Source organism: Astyanax mexicanus, chromosome 3 (genome assembly GCF_023375975.1).
Source record: "Astyanax mexicanus isolate ESR-SI-001 chromosome 3, AstMex3_surface, whole genome shotgun sequence".
NCBI lineage: Eukaryota > Metazoa > Chordata > Actinopteri > Characiformes > Acestrorhamphidae > Astyanax > Astyanax mexicanus.
The window spans coordinates 19,669,902-19,690,792 of NC_064410.1; the positions used below are offsets into that span (position 1 = coordinate 19,669,902).

Consider the following 20,891-nt stretch of genomic DNA (forward strand, 5'->3'; position numbering starts at 1 on the left):
TCTTGAGCCACAGATCATCTTCATACTAGGCGTGACGTGTGCAGGTGTGATGGATCGTGTATAAACCAATAGAATGTCAGAATAGTATATGTTTACACTTCATATCTAGCCACAATCAAATTTACTCTATCTGGAAAGCTTATGGGAATGTAAAATGTAAAATAATGTAAAATAGATTCAATACCAAAGAACTAGGAAGTGAAAGCAGGGGCTATTTATACAGGGGAAGACACGTGAACTAATTAGAAGGATGGCGAGCTAGAACACCGAGGTGTCACATGTTCAGGTTAGATGCAGGTGAATCCTGGGAAATGGAGTCTTTATTTAAAGCACTAGAGTCTGTGGCAGGCAGACAGACAGGGAAAGGACTGCCACAGAGGCAGTTTTTAAAATGTAAGAAGTAGAAAGTACAGATAATTGTTGATCATTTGTACTCTGTTACTTGTTCTTCAATGCTGTTCCTAAGTACTGTTTGTTTTCAGTATCTCATCATTAGTTGTGTTAGTCACTCTCAAATAAAGTGGGATGAAACTGGATGTTGTCACAGAAGTAAATCACGATTTCACACCAACCTAAAACAAACTGTGAAGAACAGAGAACTGTAACTATATTAATATTAATGCAGTAATAAAATAGAAACATGAATATTCAGAGATGGTTCTCTGAGATGTTCTCCAGGCCTCCAACCCAAATCTAATGCACCCAATTAAGCCAATAAAGGAGTCGTGCAGGGTTGAAGGCCACTGGTGTAAAATGTTAGGAAACACAACAAAAAAAAAGTTACATATAAATATGCAAATGAGTACTGCCTAATTCTAGACTCTGGATAATGTTGAGATTGTTCAATTCCAATTTTACAAAATAGGTTATTGAAATCTCTTTTTTTGTAAGTTTTTTTTTTAAGAAAATTCTATATATATTTATTTTTTTAAATATATTTTAGGTCATTTTAACACAGATGCTTGTACAAATGAATACAAATTAAATTAATGAGAAATTGATTTATAGTTTAAGTTCATTAGAGTGGATACAGATTTAATCTTTTTAAATATTTATGTTGAATCTTGACATTGTTAGGAATGGAGTTCAATACAAAAATGGAAACAAAAGGTACATTTTGATGTTATTCTTGAATAAATATTAAATTCAAGATAAAAGAAGACCAAAAAAACAAAATATATCAGTCATGATTCAGTTCATATCATAACTAAAGTGCATAACTATTATTAATGGAAATCTAAATATTAAATTAGGTGCCGCATAAAACAACAAACAAAAAAATTTATTCTTGCCTTTGGATGATGTTGAGAGTGTTATTTTTTTTATTATACACAGCAAAGAAATTATTATTTAAAAAAATAGGTTATTGGAGTCCATATAAGTCCATATAAGAAAATTCCATATTTTTTAAAATGCATTTTAGGTCATTTTAGCACACACCTACGTCTGTCATGGTATGTACAGAATGGCAGACACGTGCAGATACTGATAAAATCAAAATGTGTTTATTATAAGAATAAACAGATGTAATCAGAGTCGATACAGAGAAATGGGTGATCACCAGTAAACAGAGTAATGAAGGCAAAACCATACCAGAAACGATAACCAGTCCAGAGTTCATACACGAGCAATCCAGTATCAGAGGTAATCCAAGAGGCAGTAGTGAAAACACAGTCCAAGTCATACACAAACAATCCAGTATCAGAGGCAAAGGCAATAATCGGCGTCGAGAAAACAAAAGCAAGGTCATACACAAAGTAAACTGAGACAAGAGATAAAGTAACGCTTTGTAAAGAGGAGAACCTACAATACGCGGCATGGTAGTCTGTTTGGCGTGCACCTTTATAGTGCCAGTAATCAGTATTCGGGACTTCCTGGAGGAAGCAGGTGAGGTGTCACGTGATCAGGTGAGTGCGTGATGTCAGCGGGTGGTGCATTCTGGGTAGTGTAGTTGTTGACCTGAGAACCTCCGTTAGAGCTTGGTGTGGAAGGGACAGAGGAGCTAACAGCACCAGACGTGACAACGTCTACCATAAATCCAAATTAAATCACTTTTGATAACCTTTCAAATAAGATTTGATTTTTATGCTCCAAACAAAACATTTGGATAGTTTAATAGATAGCTTTTCCATGACATAACATTTTGTAATGTACTGAATTTCATTCTATATTTTCACATTTGTCTCTTCAACAGCTTAACAGTGGTGATGAAGGGCAAATTGTGTGAATAAATCCGTGAATAAATAGTGAATTAAAGCTGATAAAACAAGGCACAAAAAACAATATATCACAAATGTATCAGTTCTGATTCAGTTCATATAATAACTCAATTCCATGGCTGTATTATTTGCAGAAGTTAAAATACTGAATCCGTACAGGGATTGAATTGAGAGAGTAAAAAAATGAATTGGAACATCCTTAGGGAAAAAGAAAAAGGGTTTTCCTATGAGGACAATTCAGAAGACAGCGTTCTGCAGTTTAGAGCTAAAGGCTGAACATTAGGAGCTTTGTTGCCATATACAGTACTGTAGGGAGGTTGGTTACAGAGCTGGCGTGTGGGTTTTATGTGCTGTACTTTATATACTGTATCAGCAGAGTGGGAAGATGACTGTGTTTTTATTTTTTTATTTTTTTATGTATCGCCCAGAGAGCATGCTTTCCTCCTCCCACTACTGTTCTAGCTTTAGTTCAATATTTTTTTTCTCCCTTCTACGTGTTTTTATATTTATTTTATTTCTTTGTTCTCTCCAAGTGGGCTTGGTCATCATCATCATCATCATCATCATCTCCATCACACCTGCTGCCCAGCATGTCCCACACATCTGCAGATATGCTCCTGGAATGTGATGTGTCCTTTTTAAAAGTCCTGTTTTCTCCATTTTAGTGTTTTTTGGTCAGCTAAACTTAATCACGTATGAAAAAGAGCCTCATTTGCATAAACCCAGCTAGAACCACAGCATAGTGTGGCAGATCAACCTAAATTCTCCATTAAACCTGGCACAGAATCAAGATTATTGTGCAAAATTGATGTTGATAATAGAGTTGAAATTGCAAAACAAATTGTTAATGTGCCTTTGGGGATTTTAAATTGGAGAGCTGGTTGATAATTAGTCCCCAGGTTTCAGCGCTGGGAGGAATTATCCATGTTAAAATGTGGCTGCCTCCTCCGTGGGTAATTTTGAGTCAAATTACCAGCCCCGGCTCTCGCGCGCGCGACATCGCTTCACTGCTTTTTTCACACGTGTTGCTTTGTCTGAGTACACAGCCTTCCATTCCTGTCATTAAAAGGGCCTGGCTGATGTACAAATTCTGTGTTCGAGTAAAATAATCGAAAATAACATGAATTAAGAACATGTTTTAATTGGATAAGTGTTCTGATTACACTATTACCTGATGAAATGTCATATTATGCAAAGTTATTAAACAGAAATATTTTTAAAATTAAATAAAATCGTTGATAACAGTAACAGTAAAACCTTTTAATTATGATTATTGATAAGAGAGATAAGAGAGAAATTTCATTTTTAGGGCCTGGCTGATATATAATATATAATAACCTAAAACAGCATTAATTTAAGAACGTGTTTTAATTGGATAAGTGTTCTGATTATACTATTACCCGATGAAATGTCATATTATACAAAGTTATTAAACAGAAATAAGCAGTTTTGATTATAGTACTAATTGAGGTGTTCAAGAAACCCACTTACAGACTTAACTTTATGTTCTATATCAGTACTTTTAAAAATAAAAGACATTTATTAGGATGCTGCTTAAGGCTTAAGACTTGGTTTGGATGTATATTACTTTTTTGAGTTTTTTTTTCCTCTCATGACTATAGTGGATTGCAGTGGCAGAACCATTAAAACCATTTGTAAAAATGGATTTACACAAAACCATGGTTACATATTTATTTCCTACTTTTTATTAGTACAAATTATGATTGCAGATATCTCCACTGTAAATAGTGTGTACCATAATATCAGTATTAGATAATTAAATTTATATATTAGAGATTTGAATCTTTACTTGTGCAAAATTACAACGACATCATATAATTAGTCAAAATTACATTACATCCAAATATCTCCATTGTAGATAAAAAACTGTAGTTTTAGATATCAATAATAATATAATAATAGCAAAAATAGTTAAAACTCAAATTGTAGATATTTTAAATTATATTACAAATATTCAAATGTTCACATATCCAAAATACAAATTATGACTAGTGATTAATTAAGATGTATTTTAAGTTTGCATTCGTACTAGTCATAAATTATTCAAAGGAATTTTTACTAGTAAAACTAGTAAAGAATAGAATTTGGAATTTATTGTTTTTTTTTTAAGTAAAAGATAATTGTACATATCTGTAACCGTTTTTTATCCTGCTAGAAACAAAAACCTTTTGATTATCATTGATGCGAGTGAAAGAAATTCTAAAAAAAATAATAAAATTGAATGCCTGTGATTTATGATCATTTAAACATTTGGCGAATTTAAATAATAGAAAAACAACATTTGAACTCAGACATATGTTTAATAGTGAAAGTAAGAGCTTTTCAACATGCACAATATGAAGGGAACTCAAGGGATTGGGATTTAACAGCTGTATAGCCTTAAGAAAAACACTTATTAGATAATGAAGATAATCAGCAAAAACAGCTTCAGTTTTCTAGGAAGTGCATAAGATTGGAGCAATAAAGGAGGGTCACAGATATAAATGTAAGCTCCATCTATCAGTACTGTTCTAATATATATTACATTTCTGTATGTTTAGATATGTTTAAAATAAAAACACTCACCCACAGTTTGATCACTTTAACATCAGCTGAAATTAATAGTCATCGGACATATCAGTTCTATATCATATTTACTGGATTTTACACAAATGTTCAAATGACTTGATATATTGCGCATGGCATCATACAGTACAATTCTCATAAGCATTATCTTTCCCCTTCACCAAAGTTACATAGTGCAGTTAGCAATGTATCAATGCAAGAGGGGCAATGATAGAGCCATTGTTTTCCTATTGGCAAGTCAGTGAAGCACGTATACAGTGACAGTCAAAAGTTTGGACACACCTTCATGTTTAAAATTGACTATATGTGTGAATATTTGAGGGGCTGGACCATCTCGCAGCATTTACTAATAATGAATGACCTCACACTTACCCACAGTTTGATCACCTTGACATCAGCCGAAATGAATTGTCATCCGATATATCAGTTGGGTCCTGCTGTCATCATCTAATCTGCATGCCATTCTGGTGTGTGTGTGTGTGTGTGTGGCTCTAAGGAAACTTTCTAGCAACAGCACGGACTCCGTTCTCAAACGGAATGGGAGAATTTGGACTGGAAGGCTGTGTATGCATGCATATCTGTGCGTGTGTGTGTGTGTGTGTGTGTGTGTGTGTAAGAGAGTGTGTGTGGGGGGTGTAAGGAGGTCATCGTTCACGAGAGTAATGGAGCAACATGGGCAGGGACAGGCCGGGGAACATTTCCCTCCCACACTCCCTCTCCCTCAGCGCTCCTTCTGCAGCCTGTGTGTGTGTGTGTGTGTGTGTGTGGAGTGAGTGAGTAGGGAGTGAGTGTAAGTGAGCTGCCTCCACCAGCACTTAGCCCACATTTACACTGGCTTATATAATTCTTCACTCTATTTTTTTTTATTTTTTCTTAGCTGTGCGGCAGGGCTGCAAAAAAATCATAACTTAAAAATACATTTAAATAATTTAAATAAATTATATTAAGGAAAAAAAAGAGAGATTGTCAAAAATATCACATTTATGGTCTATATAAACAATATAAACAAATATCCACATTCCTGGTGAAAAAAAAATGCTTAGTTGTACTTATAAAACATATAAGAACTGTCTGAAAAGTATGCTGTAACATTATATGTAACATTAACACAGCCAACATTATTTAACATTTTTGATGGGTTTAAACATTTGTAAAAGATCCTTCAGATCCAAACATAGCTTTTGTTGTTTTTTTATTATGATTCAAAATGATGATAAATATCTAGAAATACTTAAAGCAGCACTAGGTAGGATTTCCTTGATTTTTGATCTTTTTAAATAAGTAAAATTACATCTTGAAACTCACTGCAGCGCTGCATTGAGGTGTAATAGGGGGAATAGCGGTGCTCTCGTGTCTGTGCCGGAGCTCCTCAGAGCTCAAACAGACTCTGTAAGTTTTCCGAGGCGGCCGCGACCAACGCTCGCGAGAACTGCGACCTGCTTTCCGACCTTTAGTTCTAACAGTTCTACAAGGACTACTGGTTCATTCTTTACAAACGAACATACAGACACTCTGCCAGAAGCTGGAAAGAGACCGAATATGTCTGTGAAAGACAGAAAACGAGAAAGAGAAACTGATCCGCCTGAAACATTTATTACACTCTGCAACTGTAGGGGGAGCCCGCGAGCACAAAACCTCAATCCTACCTAGTGGAGCTTTAAATAAAGCTGTTTAATGACATTTATCAAATATATAATAAGGCTATGTTCAGACTGCAACTCTTTCTTATATCATTTTATATTAATTGCTCAGACCTAATCTTTCTTACTAAATAGTTCACGTTCTTGTTGATAAGAGATCCATATCTGGCACTATGGGGAAGTACACTAAACTCTAAAGTGACCCACATTTGCACATCTAAATCAATAACATCATGCGAATGAGAACCATGTGCCGCACGAACATAAAAATAAGGCTGAATCCCAAACGGCTGCCTCCTCCCTAATGCACTATGTGAGTCATAAAACTGTGAAATCTACATCCGAATGCATACTGAATGAATCCCATATGAGTCTTTGATCGAAATATATATATGTTTGTTATATGTTATATATGTTATATGTTTGTGTACAGAAATCCCTACTCCCTACATAGGGAGTATGAAGCCACTGAAATTCACTTTATAAGACTTTGGAAGTGCTGGCCACAGCTGGATGGAAGATAATTTGCTTCAAAAAACACAAATTCAACAGTAATCTTGCTCATGAAGGTCACATTGGCTAGGATTTCAATACATACCCAGTCTCACACAAAAGTGTCTATAGTCGGATTTTGAAAAATAAGATACTATTTGTGTGTTCACATTAATGCAAAATGAATCTAAATGGATTAAAACTGGATTTCCCCACTTCTGGCTGGTAATGTGAATCCAAATTCTCTGATATTATTCAGAATTTATTGTTCCATCAATAAAGGCAAGCTGGCCTGGCCCAGATGCAGCAAAACAGGCCCAAACCATAATACTACCACCACCATGTTTTACAGATGGGATAAGATTCTTATGCTGGAATGCAGTGTTTTTACTTCTCTAAACATAATGCTTTTCATTTCAATCAAAATTGGTCAATTTTAGTCTCATTCATGCACAAAACAGTCTTTTAATACATTTCTGGCTTGTCTATGTAATCTTTGGCAAACTCCAGACTATCAGCAATGCTCTTTTTGGAGAGCAGTGGCTTTCTCCTTGCAACACCATTGCATGCATGCACACCATTGTTCACCAGTGTTCTTCTGATGGTGGACTCTCCTCATATAGGATAAATTCAAAGATAACCTTTCTTATGAAGGTCAGATATTAGTCACATATCCATTTCCAGTGTAAGACCTTGTATAAAAATGGCTAACGTCTGATTTAAAAAAGACAACATTTGTGTGTTCACACATGTCCAAACACAGCACGTTAATGCAAAATGAACTGGATTAAAATTGAATTTGCACCACTTCTTTTTGGTAATGTGAATGCAGTTAAAGGTTATTTCTAACAATACATACCTATATAATTATAGAATAACCTCACTCCATTGCGCAGAGCTTTTGCTTGCTTTTTTAACTGCTTTTTTACTGCTTTTTTTGAAGGACAATTCATCAAAACATTAATTTAACATTCATCACTTACACACTTCTAAATCAAAATCGAATTACAATCTTATAGCACCTAAATATAGTGCTCATTGTTCTTGTTCTTTTTAAGTAGGTGATGAATTAAAAAAAAAAGGTCTTACCTGGAACAAACTGTTGGTCAATAATCGTTCTTGTCCTTGTTTTTCACAGTTTATATTTAAATGTATATATACACATATAATAAACCAAAAGAATTCATGAAAATTACATGGTACAGTACTATCAAAAATGTTATAAGCAAATTATTCTAGAGAATTATTCACTTTCCTTCATCAATCCCCATATTTCACATGTTCTGTAACATTCCATTAGAAAATGATCTAAAGACTCATCTTTGTTGCAAATCGACATAGGACATTTAACCTTTTTACCAAAGCAGCTCCATTTAGCATGCATTACATTACATTTGGCATACATGTCCTGCCTTGAAATAACAGAATCTAAACAGAGCATTATAAATCTGTAATGGAAGGCGCTCTGTATAGTTTGGCAGACTTAGGACTTGGTCAGTACAGGTGTCTGTTAGCTGAAGTATCGTAGCTGAGTTGCTGCGCTTTCCTCCAAATGTGCTGGCTATTTGGTAATGCTGCATCAGCTGACACAAGTCTGACTTCACATGTGTCAGAGGAGGCATGTGCTAGTCTTCACTCTCCTAGTGTTGGGAGCATTGCTGATTAGGGAAGTCCTAATAAGTGGATTGCGTAATTGGTAGGCACCTCCCTTCATCACTGTAAGCAGTAAATTACATCACTTAGCAGTGAATTCTAGCATTCCAGACTCACTCCCCTCCGAGCTCACTACATAGGCATATTTTACCCCCAACATCGATACCACTATTTCAACATCATGTGCACCAAATAACCTGTTTCTACAATCTCCACTACACTCTTCCCCAACTTTCACCATGACTTCTTAACCAAAACCACTGACTGGATCTGTTAGCTAGTTCTAACAGTTCTAACTTCTAACTGCCCTTAGAACCTGGTCTCTGATCTCAAATTTGACCTTTATAGACATGACTGACTTTGCTATAAATTCCATAACACCATCTCCACTGGTCTAACATGCCTGCCACCCACGCTCTCTCTCACCTCCAGCCATGAAATCTGCTTTTTTTTACATTTTATTTCCAAATTTTAACCCAATTTTCTCCCCAGTTTAAAAGGAGAATTACCCAACCCACTCATTAGGACTCCCTCTATCACTAGTAATACCCCACCTCCAGGAGGGTGAAGACTAACACATGCCTCTTTAGACACCGCCTCTTTTCAAACTGCTGTTGATGCAGCATTGTCGAGTAGCATCACAGCACACTCGGAGGAAAGCGCAGCGACCTGGTTTCGATACATCAGCTCACAGATGCCTTGTGCTGCTCAACATCACCCTTTTGGAGTGATGAGAGGAAAGAGTGCCATCTACCCACCCAGAGAGAGCAAGGCCAATTGTGCTCTCTCGAGGCTCCGGTAGCCAATGGCAAGCTACATGAACAGGATTCAAACCAGCCAAATCTACTAATTTCAACCTTATAAACTAAACGCTTGCTCTCTGAGTAAATACAATATTTGGCCTCAGAGTAGTTACAACAATACAATGTTGGACCTGTAATTACTTGTCTGTATCTTCCAACAAATTCCAATCCCATACATCATCCCATTTACAAGGATTTAGCGTCTGCGCTTGTTCAACATTACACTGCTCCTTATGGACAAACCTAATTAATCTAATTGCTATAATATTAACCTTATATAACAAAAATAATACATGATACATGTTTTAATAGAACATTCTATATATTTGTTAATTTGAAATTAATATGTGTAGATTCAGCCAGACACATGCATGCAGTGTGACAGTTTTATAAAGCCCTGATTTCTCTGTCCACACAAAAGCCTAAGAGCTGTGTCTGCTGGATATGTGTGTCCAGGGCATAAGTCACTCATCCAATCTTGAGAAAAATCTGCCCAGTTTGTCTAAAACTTAACGTTGAAACTTAACATAGAAAAGTGACCAAAAGCACACGTCCTTGAACAAGTTCAACTATTAAACAAAAAAATATATAATAATCTGTTACATTTTCATTCACGTTATCTCACCCCACTCTCCCCAAATTAATTAAGATTTCTTGTGTGAGATACAAAACGCCGTTATCGGCTTTTTTAGCTCGCATTGCCTCAGTTTTTCACCGGAAAGCTGGAAGTCTGCTCTCTGGTGACCCGGTGTTTAACAGGGGGAATGGTTGGTGCAATTTTCCTGTCAATGCAAGGTGAAGGACACAGAGAAAACAGCAATTTGCAGGAGTTTGTTGTGGAGCGGGTGGAGACAGTCTCATCTCTTTAGACTGTCTGTTGTTTAAACTTTCAGTTACTTATTATGACAGGGTCCGTTTGCACTTATCGTCAAAGAAATAGTTGCAAAAAAATATAGTTGCGTTTAGAAAGAAGGGTAGGGTTGCAGTGCCAATCAGAAGGAAGCAAAATGTTGCCAGAAACAATAAGATGCCAGATTTAATGAAATGGTCATATATTTATTGATGCCAGGCATGGAGTAGGTTGTAGAGGTTCCTAATAGTGTCCTGCGATAATCTATCCAATGCAACTTAAATATTCCCATGCATCTTGAATATTCTCACACGCTTCCTATAAATTTTACAGTAGAGGTGTTACAGTGTTGATAGTGTGTCCAATAGGCTTTATTCACCTACATCACTATCGTGTACGTGCCACACTGCTGCATTTTTCAAAAAGAAAAAAATCTTCTAAAGATTAAACCTTCCAAAGTTTCCCCAAAGATCTTGTACTTCACTGTAAATGGATTTAATAAATCAGTAGAGATCACCATTTCAGTTTAAGATGTATGAGACTAGCTAAGGCTAGCCATATTAAAATTACCCAGCCAACCAATGTAGCCAGATGATCGTTAGCAGAGAGACAGCAAGCTAGCTAACCTGGTGTTCCGTCCAGTTATGCTACCCATCGATACGTGCTTCCTAAAGGTGCTGTGCATGCTCTGACCTGCACTTTTTGATTATTTCTCGTGTTTTTTATAATAAATATTTGTTTTTTGCATTAAAAACAACCTGGACTCACTGTCATTGCACGGAAGTGTAATGGACAATTAATAATAAATACAACAATTATTATTATTATTATTTTAAAAAAAAAATACAAAAGCAGTTTCTGATGACCTCTCACCACCATTATTTAACTATATAAACTGTACAATGATAGCGATTAATGCTCTTCAAAGATTTACATAGACTTCCACTGAGAACATGCTCTTACATGGTGCATCTTTTGCTTTTTAAAGTTAAAGTTAAACACACTAGGGTAGCACGATCTAACAGGGTAGCACAAATCGACAGAACACCGGTTCTCCAGCTTTGATTAATTTACCCAGAACTGGTTATTTTCTCGATTTAACGTAATAAACGAGGGGGAGTAATGCTAGTCAAGCTGTAGCTCTCTCTAGATTAGCCTGTTTAGCTAACTAGCTAGTTATAAAATCCTACAGTGGGGATCCTGGTTTTACAAGAGTATACACTGACATGCTTAGCTAGACTGTATTTAACATTTAACAAGCTGCCGGTGCTCAGAGGGAGCAAAATTGGCCCTGCTCCCTCCGGATGGGTAGATGTGCTCTCTCCCCACATCACTCATGGGGTTATATCCGCAGCACAGGGCGTCTGTGAGCTGATGTATCAGAACCGAGCCGCTGCGCTTTCCTCCGAGCGTGCTGGCTGCTCAGCAATACGGTGGCTGATTCACACGTATCAGAGGAAGCATGTGTTAGTCTTCACCCTCCTGGTGTGTTGGGGCATTACTAGTGATAGGGGGAGTCCTAATGAGTGGGTTGGGTAATTGGGTAATATTACAGATTATTGTGGACACAAAAGTAAGTTCAACTACCTTCCACGTCCTGAACGTAACCTTTAATCCAGTTACAGTATCCTTTAAGTAAAAGAGTCCAGGGAATCTTGCGCTTATTTTCCGTCCATTTTTCGACTGCTTTCATCGTTAATTCAGGGAGGGGTGGAAGGATAGTTGTCCGTTTAAACTGGTGTATATTCTGCCGGCTCCCTCGCTGTCTTGAAACTTCAACATGGGCGTGGAGTGAATAAGGTCCCTAGCATCCCACACATTTTTTTAAAACAGGGATAGGTCTGATGATGCAGCAGTATGTGGATGAGCATTGTCCTGTTGGAACGGTGCACCAGAGTGTGCATTCAGAAAAGTTAGGGCCACTGGTTGCAGGACCTCATTATTAACGTAACTTTGGCTACATCCGTTGACCTTGGCAGTGACCTCAGTGCCTCCACACACAGATTCATTGGTCGTATATCCACAAGATAAAAGTAGGACTCATCACTGAAGATGATCCACAGCCATTCTAAATCATTCCCTGTTAGTCTGGCACAACTACTCACCAAGTTTTTGAGTTTTACTCTACTTTTTATCGATGATCGTATGTCTGCATGTAATTATATCATGTCTTACTAAATCATTGTCTTGCTCTCTCTCTCTCTCTTTCTCACTTTCTCTTTCTTTGTTTCTTTCTCTCACTCTGTTTTCTCTGTCTGTCCGTCTGCACCTCAGGGTTATCAGCGCTCCAATCATTTCATCGCAACCCAAGGTAAGCTCACTTATACTCTCTGTGATTACTGTTGGCTGGAGTGGGTGGGTGTGTGGTGGGGGGGTCAGTGGGTATTGGAGCTCAAGTGGCTGTATGCATAGAAAGAAAGTGTGTGTGTGTGTGTGTGTGGTTGTGTGTGTTCTGTTTGTGTCTCCAAGTTGCTCCAGTCTGGAGCGTTTGAATTATTCATGTGCAAATACTGTTATTGGTGTTTGATGAACTACTCCCAGTGGAGGTGCTGCCACCCGGATGGGCCTACCCACTTCCTTTGCATCTCTCTCTCTCTCTCTCTCTCTCTCTCTCTCTCTCTCTCTCTCTCTCTCTCTCTCTATCAGTCTCTCTTTCTCTATTTGTCTCTCTCTCTCTCTCTCTCTCTCTCTCATCTTATGTTTCCCTCTCTGTCTTCCTTGTTCCATATCTTTCTTCTCAATCCATTTCTTTTGTTCATCTGTTGAACTGCATATAATCATTTGTCTTTGTTTAATACAATTGCTGATCATTCTAAACAAAACACACGCGCACGCACACACACACACAGACACACACACACACACACACACACAGGCAGGCAGGCTTTTTATCAGAGTATCTCACATCTCCTTTAATCTATTTCAGACTTTACTGCAGTGTTTTCCTCTTCTAGAAATCAGTTCACTTCATCCTTCTCTCCCTCCCTTTCTGTGTCTTGTCCTTCATCTCTCTCTGTCACACTTTCTTGCATTCCACCTTTCCCCTCTCTCTGTATTGTTTTTTTTTTTCATGTTTTTTTTCTGTAAGTCTGTCCTCTTTCATGCTTTCTCTCTGTTCTCCCTCTCGCTCTGTCTTTTTTCTCTTTAGCTGGATTTTCTTTCTCTTCTTGTTTTTTTCTGTCTTTCTGTCTCTATTTTTTCGCTTTTTTTTGTTTTTGTTGTCTTACTCTATTTCTCTACTCTGTCTCTTTTTCTCTGTCAGTTCTTTTTCCTCTCTCATTTTATTCTTCTAGTGTGTGTTTTTTATCTCCTGCTTTCTTTTTTCCTCATTGATTTTAAGCTGTATTTCTTCTCTTTTTTTTTTTGGTTTTCTTCTCACTGTACAACATGTTCTCTCTGTCTATCTGTCTCTCATGCTCTCATTGTGTTTATCTTGCTCTCTCTATCTTTCTGCCTCTCTCTCTATCTTTCGCTGTCTTTTTGTCTCTTTCCCTCTCTCTCTTTCTTTTGTTTACTTCGTTCTCTCTCTTCATTTCTTGCTGCTTTCATTTTTTTATCTTTCTGTTTCATTTTCTCACAGTCTATTCCTTTTTGCTCCTTTTTTCTGTCTCACTCTATTATTTTCTTTACTGTCTCTTCCTCCATCAGTCTCACTGTTTCTCTTTAGCTGTTTTTTTCTCTCTTTTTTTTATTTTTCTTGTTTGTGTTTTTTGTCTTTTGCTTTTTTTTATTCTTTTGTTTTTTTATTTCTCTTGCTTTCCTCTTGTATGTGTATTCCCTACTGTATTTCTTTTCTTTTTTTAGTGTTTTTCTCACTGTTCAACCTGTTCTCTCTGTCTATCTGTCTCTCATGCTCTAATTGTTGTTTACTTCTTTCTCTCTCTTAATTTCTTCTTTTTTATCTTTCTGTTTTATTTTCTCACTGTCTTTCCCTTTTCTGCTTTTTTGTCGCACTATGCTTTCCCTTTGCTGTCTCTTTCTCCATCAGCCTCACTCTCTCCCTTGCTCTTTTTCTTTTTTCTTGTTTGTATTTTTGTCTCTTCTTTTTCTTGCTTTCTCCTTCCCCTTGGTTTGCACTGTATTTCTTCTCTTCTTTTGTTTTTTTCTCACTGTTCAACCTTTTCTCCCCCCCCCCCCCCTCTCTCTCTCTCTCTCTCTCTCTATCACACACTCTTACTGTCTGTCTCCTGCCAAAGAAAACAATCATAGACACACAGTAAAGCCTGTGTGTACACATCATGTGGGTACACATGGCACATGTTGTGTGCAGTGTGTGTTCGGTGTGTGTTGTGTGCAGTATGTGTGTGTTGTATGTAGTATGTGTTTGTTGTGTGCAGTATGTGTGTGTTGTGTGCAGTATGTGTGTGTTGTATGTAGTATGTGTTTGTTGTGTGCAGTACGTGTGTGTGTGTGTTGTGTGCTGGTGATCACACACATATATATTGTTCTTTTGCTGGACTGTTATTGCAGCCAGAGGCTCCAGGTGCCCTGAGGCAGTGAACCACCTGATCACACCCACACACCCACACACACGCACACACAGAGCGAGCGAAAGAGAGAAAGAGGGTGAGAGAGCAGGTCATTATATGATACACTTCAAACGTCTGCATCATTTCCACATTAGTAGAGAGTTTGACCTTTGACCTTCTTCCTTGGAAGACTTTACACTAGTGATTGGAACCTTGTGGTGAGGATTTGATTGCGCAATTAAAGTCACAATCAGTTCTGGATCACACACTCCATTGTGTGTCATACAGAATATACAGAACTGAGCTCCATCACTCTAGAGAACACACTTCCACTGCTCCACTACTCAATGCTTTATATACCCCTCTAGTCCACACCTGCCACTGAGCATGGTAGCTCCAGGCGTCTGTCCTATTTTACTGGCAATACCTTTCAATATATTCAGAATACACAAGCAGCGCATGCACAATTAAACACCTGTGTGAGTAATGGGCGCACCATTGAGCATTTCACAGATCACTAATCATCAGGGGTAAATGGATACTTTAAAGCATGTTTTTAACATTATTTGAATCAAGTAAATCACTTTCTTTCAGTGGAAATAACACACACACACACAGCTGTTGACCCAGCACACACTGCCCAGTCCTTCACAGCCGGTGTGGAGCTCCAGCCTGCATGCTGATGGGCGTCTGGCATTCACACGCCAGCTCAACCCCACACACTGAGTGCCCTCACACACAGTGTCTAACCTACAGTAATGATGGGCGTCTGGCATTCACACGCCAGCTCAACCCCACACACTGAGTGCCCTCACACACAGTGTCTAACCTACAGTAACAATGACAAGCACAGAAAAAATTGAATGATAATTATAGGGTGGCCATGGATCCATACTGGAATATTAAGTAGGAGAACAGTGACAGAGGTGACTGCGGATGATGGAAACACAAACACACACTTATATCTTATTTATTACCTCATACACTTCACGATATTGTTAATCATGTCGAAGAAAATTTATATAGCGCAAAAATATTAGTATCATTTTATTAATATAAATATAATAAAATATAAAAATATTAATATATATGTTTCACAATCATGAGCTTTAAGCGAAATCACGTATTTTATTTATTATTGTAAATTACTGCTTAAAAAATATAGTTATGAAAAGTTCAATTATTTCTATTGTTATTTATGAATTGCATTTTTAAACATAAAAATAATTAAATGATTTGCACAATTTTAAGTCTCTTCAAGAATTAAGAAGTATATGTCCAAATAAAGAATATATTAGTATTGTAATGTTAAAGGGTAACTAAACCAGTGATGGCGTACTGTAGTTACTTTGAAAAAGTAATCTGATTACTATTTCCTGATTACCCCTTTAAAAAGTAACTTAGTTACTTAATGGGTTACTTGATTATAAAGTAATTAAATTACTTTCAAGTTACATTTATGTTACTTTTAGGTTACTACAGTTTTTATAACATGTTCTGTAAGTGTGCCACAGCGATCATTTTTAGCTGAAACAAACTCAGTATAGTGTCTGTATTTGCAGCTAGACAACGTGCATTTCTCTCCTCCCTGCAGTGTGTGTGTCGCTAAGGTACTAAGGTAAATTTGAAAAAATTAACGCACAGTGATTTAAATAAGTAACTTTAATATGATTACTGGATTGGAAATAGTAAAGTGTGAGATCACTCATTACTGGAAAAAAATTGTCAGATTAGAGTAATAAGTACTAAGTAATGCATTACTGACATCACTGAACTAAACCCCCTGATTTTCACCGATTACACCCTCAACTCAAATTTGAAACATTCAAAAAAATGGAAGGAATAGTTTTGGAGGGCCACTGGGTGATGTAGGGGTTTAGAGACAGGGCAGAAGGTAGAGCTGATCAGGCTGAGCGGTGTGCCTCTGATAGTAGTAAAACACAGATGGCTGAATGTCACCAGGGGCCTTTTTATTGATTGGCTGATTTGCATATTGTCATAATCCTTGCCTACAGCACAGTTGAACCTATGAGGGCGCTGACAAAGCTCCCTCATATAAAAAAAAAGTTTTCTGCCCACCTACTCCTACCTAGACACAAAGTTCACACAGGTTGCCAGATTAACACACAGTGGTAAGCGATGACGAGTCTTAATCTGTCCTAGATCAAAGATTATATATACATTTATTGTCCAAAATGCCTGTCTTTACTACGCTAATGGTGGTGATTACTAAATAAAGCTATGGTTAGCAAACCTTACTGAAGTCCAGTGATTACCTGTTCAGCAGAAAAATAGCAAGCTCCCCTTGTTTCCATGGCTTGAACACACTGTTTGCATGCTGTTACTTGTACCTGGCAACCCTGGTTGTGGAAATGGGTCTGGAACACATTTGGAATCTTCTTCCTTACAGATTTCTGTGACATACCATACAGTTCAAATAAGAAAATACTGGCTGAAGCTCTGCTGACAAGAGCCGATTAGTAATCATTTCCCCACTGGAAAAAATAAATAAATGAATTCATTAAAAAACAGGTTGAAAAGTAAGAGTGAATGTAGAGTTCCAGTAAAAAGTGCAAATTTGCTGATTGTGCCAGCTCTGCTGTTTCTCCAGTTTTGGCTTTTCTGAGGTGATAAAGTATTAAAATGCAGTACCTTAATCCATAATTGAGAAATTGTGGCATGTTTTTGGCAAACACACATACTGTATACTTGCTATCACCCACACACACACACACACACACCAACAACAGCAAGTATAGTCTAGGGAAGGTTGCTGAAGGTTCTTAACCCCAGCATTTTTGGCAGCATCTAAAGAGCTGTGAGCATTTGCCCTCAGGCTTCCTCCTCCTTCACACACTCCAGCAATCACAGCCGACCCGTTGCAAAACAACAGGTGCTACACAGCTTCCTCACACACCTCAGCTCCATAGCCTTGAGCTACATCGCACACCGGAAGCGCATGAATCTTTCACATGACAGCTTAGCTCATTAAAAAACCCCAAAAAATGAGTTTTTAAAGGACGAGTCAAAATATTAAATTAAGAGAGTTTTCAGACATCTATGAAAATAATGCTAAGGTGTAGCCATGTATGAAATCGCATCTGTAAAACATGAGTTTTTATTAATCATAACCCTTAAATCTTTCATCAGTGAATAACTGCTTAGTATAACTATGTACTATTTTTTTTGTTTAATTACTGTGGTGTTGTTTGTCAGAATATGTTTTAGATTTTAGTTTTTATTAAAGAAAACAACTCTTGCTTAGATAGAGACAGCTTTGCTCATCTTGGCTGAAAGTTCTCAGTCAGCTTTATGAGGTAGATTCAGCAGGAATGTAAACGTTCAGTTAACAGCTGTGCCTTAACTCATCAAGAGTTAATAACTTGAATTTCCTGCCCTTTTATTGTGTTTGAGAGCATCAGTTGTAAAGTTGTAAAGAGGTAGAGTTGGTATGCAGGGAATAGCACTATTTGAGTAATGTTCTACAGAAAATGTAGCTACAAATTCTGTTTTCCGTCTGTAATGCACATAAAAGACTATAATACTGTACTTTAATGTATATACAGCTCTGGAAAAAAATAATAAGAGAAACATATTGAAAACAAATTGAAAACCTCTGGAATATAATCAAGAGAAAGATGGACGATCACAAGCCATCAAACCAAGCTGAACTGCTTGAATTTTTGTACCAGGAGTGAAGCAGCATAAAGTTATCCAAAAGCAGTGTGTAAGACTGGTGGAGGAGAACATGCCAAGATGCATGAAAACTGTGGTTAAAAAGCAGGATTATTCCACCAAATATTGATTTCTGAACTCTTAAAACTTTACTTTGGTATAAAACTTTTTTGGTATTTCATCCATTTCTCATTTTCTACAAATAAATGCTTATTTTGAATTTGGGAGAAATTTTGTTTGTAGTTTAAAGAATAAAACAGAAATGTTAATTTTACTTAAACATATACCTATAAATAGCAAAATCAGAGAAACTGATTCAGAAACTGAAGTGGTCTCTTATTTTTTTCCAGAACTGTACAGTATATATAGCAAATAAATCCAATTAACTAAAATATATAATAGTTTGTTTTTATTTTTATTGCATTGAAAGCATGTGTAATATTTTAGATATTTCGTAATGACTTTTATATTTCATAAACCATCCCTAAAAAATAGTAAAAAAGTAAAAAAAAATAATAATAATTAAAAATTTTTTGCACATGATGATATGAAATTACATGTTTCTTTGCCTCTAATACTACTGTTTTTCTAGTGCAGTGGGTGAAGCAGAGTTACATTGGTTGTTCATTATCTATTCTGATGGACAACAGCTTTCAAATAGTGTTTTGTTCAACAAAACATTTAAAAATAAAGAAAATACATTATATCCATTTTAATGGATGCACGGTCTGAAAAGATTAAGAAATAAAGATCAGTCAATGCAAAAAAAAATCAAGTCCATCTAAAAAGTTATGATGAAACTGGCATTCATCAGGAGCAAGGTTCATCAGTTTATCAGAGTTGCCAGCCTCCACCAACTGAAGTTAAAAGAACCCCAGATAAGAGCACCTAAATGCTTCACAGAATATTATGGTCTGGCACCAAAATCTTAACTGTTGTTCAATGGATTCAGTCCATTAAAACAATGACATGGTACATTTCTACTGGACTGGAGTAAAACAGGATCACTGTTCAAACAGGGTTATAGCCAGATAGCCCTGAAAACCAAGCCACTATCTGTTGTGTGAAGGACAATTTGAGGTATTGCCCATTATGCTGTACCAACCACCAACCAGAAAAATGCATTATGTCCTGTGATGAGGCTTTGTTATCTACGGAAATGCAAATATCTTGTCATGCTTTCTTAGAATTTCAACTTTCCCGATTAACTTGAACTAAAACAAAAAATCAACTTGAACTAAAAATTTGTAGTAACTTCTAACAAAGCAACACAAAATTATTTGTCATCCTAGAACCATGCTTTCTTTATTGTTGCCATTAATATGATATATTATTTTTATGAAATTATTCCACTTACGTATCATCACCTACATCACTTCATTATTACAAACTCCACAAGACCTCTAAAGGTGACCTGTGGTGTATATGTTAGCACAAATCCTTTAAGCCTTCTAAATTGCGAGGCAGGGATCAATGGATCACATCCATTTGCTTTGGGTCCATAACCCTGTCACCAGGTCAGTTGACCTTCTTTGGAGCACGTTTGGTTGGTACTGTCCACTGAATACTGGGAACTCAAGACCACAAGATCTGTTTAGTCGTCACAGTTTGGACCCTTGTCTTTTCACTTTCCCAATTTTCTTTACTTTTACAATAAATCAAATTCAAAAACAAACAGTTCCTACTAATTGCCGAGTGCCATTGCAACAAAAATTGTAGAAAACATTGTAGGTAAAATTGTGGTAGGGATGTACAGGAGCAGTAGCACACAAGCCTATGGGGTGGGAAAGATGCTTGGTAGGTAAGTATGTTTGCCTGCCAGTGCTGGGTCTTGGGTTCAAGTCCTTGTCTGGGTGGGTTTCATGTTCTCTCTCTGGTCGTTTGGGTTTTCTTTGGGGATGTGTGGATTTCCTCCCACACTCCAAAAAATCTAGATCAGGTAATCTTTTTACTCTAGGATTGAAAAGCAGCTGAGTTCAGTTTCACTAGCGACAATAAGACCTGATTACTGCCAGACCTGTAGAATATAAATAAATAGATCCTGTCAGACAACACGAAGCAGCTAAAAGCTCTCAAAAAGTAACGCATTATGCTGTGATCTGATAAAATTTGAAAAACAGATGAAAAAACCTAAATTACCTAAATTACTCCAAAAGGGCATGGACAGCTCATCCAGGAGATCACAAAAGAACCCAGAACAACATTTAAAGAACTGCAGGTCTCACTTGCCTCAGTTAAGATCAGTGATTCAATAATTAAAAACAGAGACTGGACAAAAATAGTATCTACGGAAGAGTTCGAAGGTGAAAATCTCTGCAAACCAAAAAGAACACAATGGCCCCTCTTAGATTTGTCACCAAACATCTTAATGATCGTCAGGACTTGGGGAAATAATCTGTCAACTAATGAAACAAAAATGAAACTTTTTAAAAAGTATGTGTCTCGTTACATCTGCCATAAAATTAACACGGCAAAAGAACATCATACTGAAAGTCAAACATGGT

The 20,891-nt window shown here is 36.9% G+C and overlaps 1 protein-coding gene across 5 annotated transcripts in view; it reads left to right on the top strand.

Annotated features, from left to right (window-relative positions):
• The window catches only part of ptprua (protein tyrosine phosphatase receptor type Ua), a 558,925-nt gene that overhangs the window by 486,824 nt on the left and 51,210 nt on the right, over positions 1-20,891 (top strand). For all 5 annotated transcript variants that reach the window (XM_049476164.1, XM_022682961.2, XM_022682962.2 and 2 more), the window contains one exon: positions 12,518-12,554. In XM_049476164.1, coding sequence (XP_049332121.1) covers positions 12,518-12,554 — 37 coding nt within the window. The remainder of the gene's footprint in view (positions 1-12,517; positions 12,555-20,891) is intronic.